This window comes from Camelina sativa, chromosome 18 (genome assembly GCF_000633955.1).
Source record: "Camelina sativa cultivar DH55 chromosome 18, Cs, whole genome shotgun sequence".
NCBI classification, from domain to species: Eukaryota; Viridiplantae; Streptophyta; class Magnoliopsida; order Brassicales; family Brassicaceae; genus Camelina; species Camelina sativa.
The window spans coordinates 11532881-11540626 of record NC_025702.1 but is presented as its reverse complement, the minus strand read 5'-3'; the positions used below and the strand labels follow the sequence as shown (position 1 = coordinate 11540626).

Genomic DNA, 7746 nt, shown 5'->3' with positions numbered 1-7746 from the left:
TGATATTTTCTTATCCCAAGTGGTTGTTGTAAAATTTCGAACAAAAATAATGAATGTATTTGAACTCTATTCTTCAATCAATTCATCTTAATACTCAACTAAATTTTATTAATTCTTCTTTATATAATGTACCTACTCTTTACTATTACTTTATTTATAGCAATGTGTTCATTGAAGTGACACATTACATGATATTAACATTATTATGTATCAATGCTACTTTATAGTTTAAACGCACCAGTAGTTGTATTCAAGTTATTTAATATATCATGGTTCCATATCGTTTATAATATAAAAGTTTGATGCTTTTTTGCTTGTAATTATTTCAGAAAATGAATATTGAAGTTACAATCTTTAAAATTTTGAATTTCTATTTAGCAAATAAACTAAACATATATATATGATGTATAATTTTCTATTGGTTGTCTATTTATCTTAATATTTCATCGAGTATATAAAAACTATATGACTTTTATTGTAAAAAATATTTCAAATTTCTGGTCTTGTTTATCCTACAAATAATTTAAAGGTTTAAAATTTGTGTTGCATGACACCAATGTTTTTTTCATAAATTTGCAAACTTCTAGACAATTAATCTATATCTGCAAGAAATTGAAATAAGTGAATGAAGATATTTGTTGGCTACTATTTTGCATGTATTCTTAGTAACTCTTAGACTACATGAATTATATTAAAGCTCATAGAGTATGATATGAATCGTAATCATTTAGAAAGAATAGAAAGAAAAATAAAAGTTAAAAAAAAAACAAAAAAAAGTTCATTACAAAAAATTCACAAGAAAATACATCTAATTTTTTGATGACAGTAACACTTTCAAAAACTGGCAGTAATTGGCATAAACTGGCAGTTATAAACAAAATTGTTGAAAAGAAGTTGCAATTTAATAAACAATGTATAATCTTGGTGTGGATCTCATCCTTCAAACCTAGTCCCCCTTCAATAAGTTCATTTTGAAACTCAACTGAATTTTCTTGATTTGTCTTTATAGAGTTATATCTATATTCTACAATCTATCTACTGTACATTTATAGAATTAACATTTTAATTTTATTATGTATATCTATGCTATTTTTAAACGCACAAGTAGTTGTATTCATTTACTTATAAATACCTGGTGGGTTGGGGGCATGTATTTGTATTAGTTTCTGTTTGTCTTTTTCCTATAAATTTTGGTATAAAATGAATATTAAATGTACATTGCTAAATTTAATTTTTAATCATAATTTAGTATTAAAAAAACAAAAATGTGGTATAATTTAACTGATTTTTTTCTTCTATATTAACGAAGTATCCCATTGACTATATAAAAACTAGACAAATTTCCATTAAAAACAACTATTTTTTTTTTAATAAAAGTGTCAAGTGATATAATTTCGTGTTATAAACCATTCTGGTTTTTTTTTTTAATCTTAGAAGTACTTTAGGTTTTAAACTCTTTTGGCGCGACACATTCTTTCTCAAATCGCAAACTTTAAGACATTTAAATTTGATCTATATCTCAAATTAACTTAGACTTTTGATAATGGAATCTTCTTTTTGTAAATAGAGTGTTGGACTCGAATTTGTTTTGCCGAGCATGCAAGTGAATGAAAATTATTGTATTCATTTTGCTAACTCTCGGACTCTATGAAGTTGGGCTCATCTCATATACATAGTGGCTGACAATGACAATAAAAAAGAAGAGAAAAATAAATAAATGTTCATAACTAAGTATTCAAAAATCAGAAGAAAAATACATCTACAAGCCTCCAAAATTTGGCATTCACATAATAAAAATAACAAAATTTATATTTGAATTGTATAAGAGAAGTTGCAATTTCAAGTGAACAATAGTTTTACGAATATTGGATATGGATATCGTCCTTAGTTGGCAAGTGATTTATAATAATCTAGGATATCATATCATCCCTGTCGGATTTATTCATATGCTAGGTTTGTTTTTCTCTTTCTTTTTTATCTTATTGACTTTGTGGATTTGATGTGAACTCGAAAGATGCCTTTTTCTCTCTGTCGAACAACAAACCATAAAACAAATTGTAATAATTCTACCAACCAAACTAAATTGCATCTACACAAATTTACGCGACTCATGCATATAGTATTCTTTTTTTCTAACGTCGTTTATGTATTTTTGTTTTGTGCAATGTTGTTTTTTGGTTGGTTGCAAAGAGGTTTTAGGCTTTTATAATCCACATGTACAAAATCCTTGTTGAAATATCGGATCAGAAAATATATGATATGTTTTCTAACTTGATTTTATAATGTGTCGTTTTGCATTTGTTTCGCTTGTTACTTTGTTTGATAGTAGTAAAACTTCTCTTTTAACAATAAGAAAAATTAGGAATGATTTGATTTAAGCTGGTTTCGATAAAAGGTTAGCTAACTTAATTTATAAGAAGGGAATTACAATTACTCTATGTCTTTACTTAGTCATTAATATGGACTTACTTAAGCTTTTTCCCCTTTCAGTATGTAGAGCATATCTTTTTTTTTTCTCATTAAGTATAAACAAAAACACTGATTAATGTAAGAGATAATTAGTCTTAGTGTTCTCTGATTTCCATTGAGTATTAACTTTACGAATAAATTCTTCAACTCGTCTTCGAAGCACAACCTCCATTTCGCTCTCATTCTCTTCTTCTACTACTAAGCTCCCTTTCTCGTCCTTCTCCGATAAACCTAAACCGGGTTTTGACGTTAACGATTGCTCAGAACCGGCTGGTTTGGAGGAAAGAGTTGACTTAGGTATCAGCCCTGGCTCTTGTAAACCGGGCTTAGAGATAAGATTCGACTTAGGTACCAAAACGGATATTTGAAAACTGGGTTTGTAAGAGGGAACCGGCCCAGAGATCAAACCGGATTTCTCATAACCGGGTTTGGGAGAGACATTCGACTCAGATTTCAACACGGAATTTTCAAAACCGGGCTTGGAAGAGAGAACCGGTGTTTCAATACCGGGTTTGGGAGACACATTCAACTCAGATTTCAACATGAAATTTTCAAAACCGGGCTTGGAAGAGAGAACCGAGTCAGAGAACATCAGGGAACCGGGATTTGATTTGTCTTGAGAACCCGGTTTATAGTTGCCCATGAGGATCAAGATGATGATGAAGTTGCAGAAAAGGAACATGAATAAAGAATTGGAAGTAGTCTTGTTGACAAGCTCCATAACTGAATCTATCATCTTCTTTAATCAAGGAAAAAAAAAGAGAGAGATTGAGAGAAATTGAGAAAGAAGAAGAAGAAGAAGAAGAAAGGTGGTTTGTGCGAAAGAGACGGGTTGAAAAGAGGTATAAATGGAGGAGGAGAGACTTCTAAGAGAAGTTCGATGATGACAAAGACTGCTGAATAAAGTTGTTGGAATCTGATTGTTTAATGACAAATTTCAAACAAGTGATTAATATCAACTCCTTGCCAGCTAAGTTGTACATAAGTATCCAAGTCCTCTTAACAACTATGTATAATTCTTTTATAACACATGGGTCTTTCACTCTTTCTTAATTCAAGTATTTATAATTACTACATTATAAATAAAATATACTGAAAAATAAGACACATGGGTCTCTAATATCAAAGCATGATTGTGATATGTGAACATGTAATCCACAGTATTTTCTAATTTCTATGGTTGGTTGGACTATTTTAGATTAAAATATTAAATGATAGTAAGGATAAAAATTCTTAATATACACACTTTTGGGGAAAAAAATTATGATTTAAGAATGCGAAAAAGGATGTATTAATGATGATCTATTTGATGTAACATAGATATTTAAATCCAAACTCAACAAGAGGCTTGCATCTTTCATTTTCTCGAAATGAGTTTGGATTGCGTTCATCAAATATAAGAACCGGTTCGAGATTCAGTTAGAAAGAATCTACTCTAATCCATAAAACATTAACATCCACAAGAAAGTGATTCAAGATCAACAAGTTAATTATCCCTATGATTTCTTAAAGAGTTCCAGCTTTGATCCAATCTTTCGATGGGGATGTATGTAAGATCCCCCGAATGAACAACTAATAATTCTTTTGTGGTCAGGTATAAGAACGAGAATGACTCAAACAAGAAAAACACAAATAATTAAAACCCACATATGGCTCCCGTCGGCTCAACTTTCTTATGTTCCTCTTCGTAAGAGTTCAAGTACTTTGGGTTATTATATATACTGTAATAACAATAATACCACCATAAAAAACATAAAGAGAGGCAAAATCCAACAAATTCACACTGGTATAACATAAATTAAACCATAATCTGAGAAAGCCAAAGAAACAAACTCAATTCACAACCTCAAAGTGAATCTTCCTTTAGACTTCGCTAACCTGAGCACTAGCCGCCTCCATCATACCATTGCGTATCTGGTCACTGATGTCCCTCACATGTCCTGGACCGTGAGGAAGAAACACTGTTGTGTTCTTTGACGAGTTTCCAAGGTCTCTTATAGTGTCAAAGTACTGTGTGATCATGATCAAGTCCATCACTTCTTTGGCTGATGTGCCTTCTACTTTGTCAGAGAAGTTCAATATGTTCTCCCTCAATCCGTCTGTGATTGCTTGCCTCTGTCTAGCCACTCCCACACCGCCTAAGTATTTGGCTTCGGCTTCTGCTTCAGCTCTCTTCACTTGGAGAATCTTCTCTGCTTCTCCTTTGTAAACACTCGCGAGCTGGAGCCTTTGGGCTGCATTTAAGTATTTGAGAAACAAAATAAAGTATAACAGAGAGTCCTAACATCCCATGAAGTATTGACAAAGCATACTAACAGAGAGTCCTATAATAATATAAAGTATAAATGTTTCTGCTTCAATGTGTAGCGGAAACATTTTCCCCGGAGAAGGTCTAAATTTTACCTGCATTGATTTCGTTCATTGCCTTGCGCACAGAAGGATCAGGAAGGATGTCAACCATTAGAATGTGCTCAATGCTGTATCCATAAGCACCCATCACCTGCAGAAAAAATTCCAATCATGACCATTACAGAACTCTTCACCAGTCCCAAAAGTAGGCATATTTGTTATTATTCTTCTAGTTTTCTCTATGCAATACACACATATCAATGATAACACTTTATAAGGCTCAAAATTCACCCACTGATTAGCTCAAATGCAGGATCACGACAAAACATCAAGAATCTCACACAACTGATACCTATATTACCATGAACAAAGAGTCTCAAACAGAACCAAATATACATCAAATCTTGTAACTAAAAGACTAAAACATGTCTACATGAATAGCACTTACTCAAGGCTCAGATTCATCCATTAGGCTCAGTAAATGCAGGATCACGATAAAAACATCAATAATCTCACAAACTGATATTCTTCTATCTTTTTATGAGCAAAGAGTCTCTAAACATACACAAATGAATGAGATAATTAAAGAAACAACGAGTTATACCTTCTCAAGCTCCTCAAGAACAGACTTGGCAACTTCACCCTTTTGTTCAAAAAGAGCATCTAGCGTCATCATTGGGACCAAAGCTCTAACCACTATGATTCAAAAAACAAACATACAAATCAAGAATCAAAAACAAAAACCAAATCTTTACAGAGAAGTAGAAAAAAAAGTACCATCAAAGACATAAGCTTGGATCTGCTCTCTAGGGTTTTGAAGCTCATAAAAGGCATCATCAGCACTAGCTTTCACTACACGGTACTGAATCGAACAAACCAGCTGCACAAACACATTATCCTACAACAACAAACCAAAAACACAAACCTAATTCAACATGAAATTTTTACAATAATAATACATAACAAACCCAAAATTACCAAAGATCAAAACAAAAGTAAGTGATCACAATTCACAAAACCTTAGTTTTGGTTTCAATCTTGACATCAAGAGAGTTGATCCTGGTAGATAAAACTCCGGCGAGCCATTGACCAGCGAGAGGGTTAAAGAAATGACAACCTGGCTCAGCTATATGCTCGAATCGACCCCAACGTTCAACCACACCAACGCTCGCTTGATCAATACAACCACCGAGGATACAATACGTGTTCCCCATCTCTACGCGTCACTCAAAACAAAAAAAGCTTTTTAAGAATAAGAAGAAGAAGAAGAAGAAGAACAAGTCTCGTTTGTGATCAAAGTCTTTTATTTAGACACCGTCCGATCAAGCGGTTTAGGAGAACTTGGACGGTTAGGATTAGTGAAGCTATACAATGTCCAAGGAAAAAGTATTTGTGTAAATTTGATATTTTCTCTCTTAGAGCCAATCTTTTATGTTGTTGCCAAAATATATATATATATATATATATATATATATATTTAAAATTATTTTATTTTTATTTTTTATATAACGGATTCACAGATGTAAAATTCATTGACTTTATAATTTTGTATCCAGATCTAGATCCAATTTGTGACTTTATGAATTTGATATTGAGTCATTCTCAATATCAAAAATAAAAAATGTACCCTAGAGTTTGTTAACCTAATTGAATCACTTTTTATTTATATTTCCAGGAACTAGTTGGAAAATTAATCATAATAACACTGAAAATAAATCTGAATATTACAGGTTTTTTTATTTTAACTACCCATCAATTATAATATACATATAAATATTATACACACTTTTTTTTTTTCAATAACCCAGCGTTATCAAATTATTTTCTAAGCATTCTTCATCGCATCGGTGAGCACAGTTAGAATGTAACCTCACTCTCGAAAGGATGCTTGATATAATCATCACTAAACGATATTATTATAAACGCTTTAAACTTTAAATATTCAGAATAATTAAACTTAAATGGATAAAATATTAAAATATGTATAGAAAAATCTTACTAGTCGTAATATTTGATATTTTCTTTTATGTATATGCATCAAGATTTCTACAATATGCCATATTGGATAGAGTATCTGGTGGAGTCTTTATCGACGAGAATACCTTGACGACACGAATAAAAAATTAAAAAATAATGATTACTGTTGATACTAAAATTTTAGGTTGGGTTGATATAAAAATTGGGAATTTTTTAATTTTTTTAACTTTTGGTAATACGCCATTGATATATAGATAATAAGCTTCTTCATCGACCCAACAAAATGATTTCATATTTTGTGCAGTATTTCATATTTTTTTATCATTATAATGCTAATATTTTTAAAATCTGTATGTTTTTCATGTATTTTAAAGTTTTTTAACATGTATTTTTTTGTAAAATCACATGAAGTTATAATGTTTTGCATATTTCTAAAGTATAAATTTTTAAACTTAAAAATGTTAAAGTTTATCTTACAAAAGGAGAAATATCCAACGACAAAAAAAAATCTATTTTTTGTTAAATTAATTTTATAGTTTAATATGTTCCTAACAAATTTTTTGTTTTCCAATTAGAGGATTAGAGAAAACTTTGGAGTAGAGTTTAAGTGTATTGGCATGACTCATACTATGGAGGACATACATATACGCACCTTTATATGACAACTAGATGAGGATCCGCCCGATGTGCGGGTTTAAAGTTTTATAAATGAAATTAAATTTATTAAAAAATTTGTTGTATGTTATATATAAATTTTACTTTTGTTATAATACACTGATTTCCATTTACAAATCTTTTATGTATGTTACTATTAAAAATATATTTTTTATACTTAAATGTACTCTTGTATGTTACAAAAATATTCTTTATCACCATCTAGAAACTCTCTATATAAACACATTAAGCCAAATATATTACTTTCACTTCTGCATACTTTTTTAATTACTAAAT

At 30.7% G+C, this 7746-nt stretch overlaps 2 protein-coding genes across 3 annotated transcripts; both read right to left on the bottom strand.

Moving 5' to 3' along the window:
• LOC109130536 lies at positions 2384-3333 on the bottom strand. Of its 2 annotated transcripts, XM_019240177.1 has the most exons (2): positions 3019-3333; positions 2384-2934 (listed from the first exon to the last, which is right to left on the bottom strand). In XM_019240177.1, the coding sequence occupies exons 1-2, from the start codon at positions 3203-3205 to the stop codon at positions 2543-2545; spliced, it is 579 nt and encodes a 192-aa protein (XP_019095722.1). In that variant the 5' UTR covers positions 3206-3333; the 3' UTR covers positions 2384-2542. The 2 variants fall into 2 exon arrangements, with proteins under 2 accessions (XP_019095722.1, XP_019095721.1); XM_019240176.1 differs by having other exon boundaries at positions 2384-3330.
• LOC104761158 (hypersensitive-induced response protein 4-like) lies at positions 4103-6041 on the bottom strand. The gene is made up of 5 exons (XM_010484192.2): positions 5838-6041; positions 5596-5716; positions 5423-5514; positions 4873-4969; positions 4103-4703 (listed from the first exon to the last, which is right to left on the bottom strand). Exons 1-5 carry the CDS (start codon positions 6030-6032, stop codon positions 4333-4335), a joined length of 876 nt encoding a protein of 291 aa, XP_010482494.1. The 5' UTR covers positions 6033-6041; the 3' UTR covers positions 4103-4332.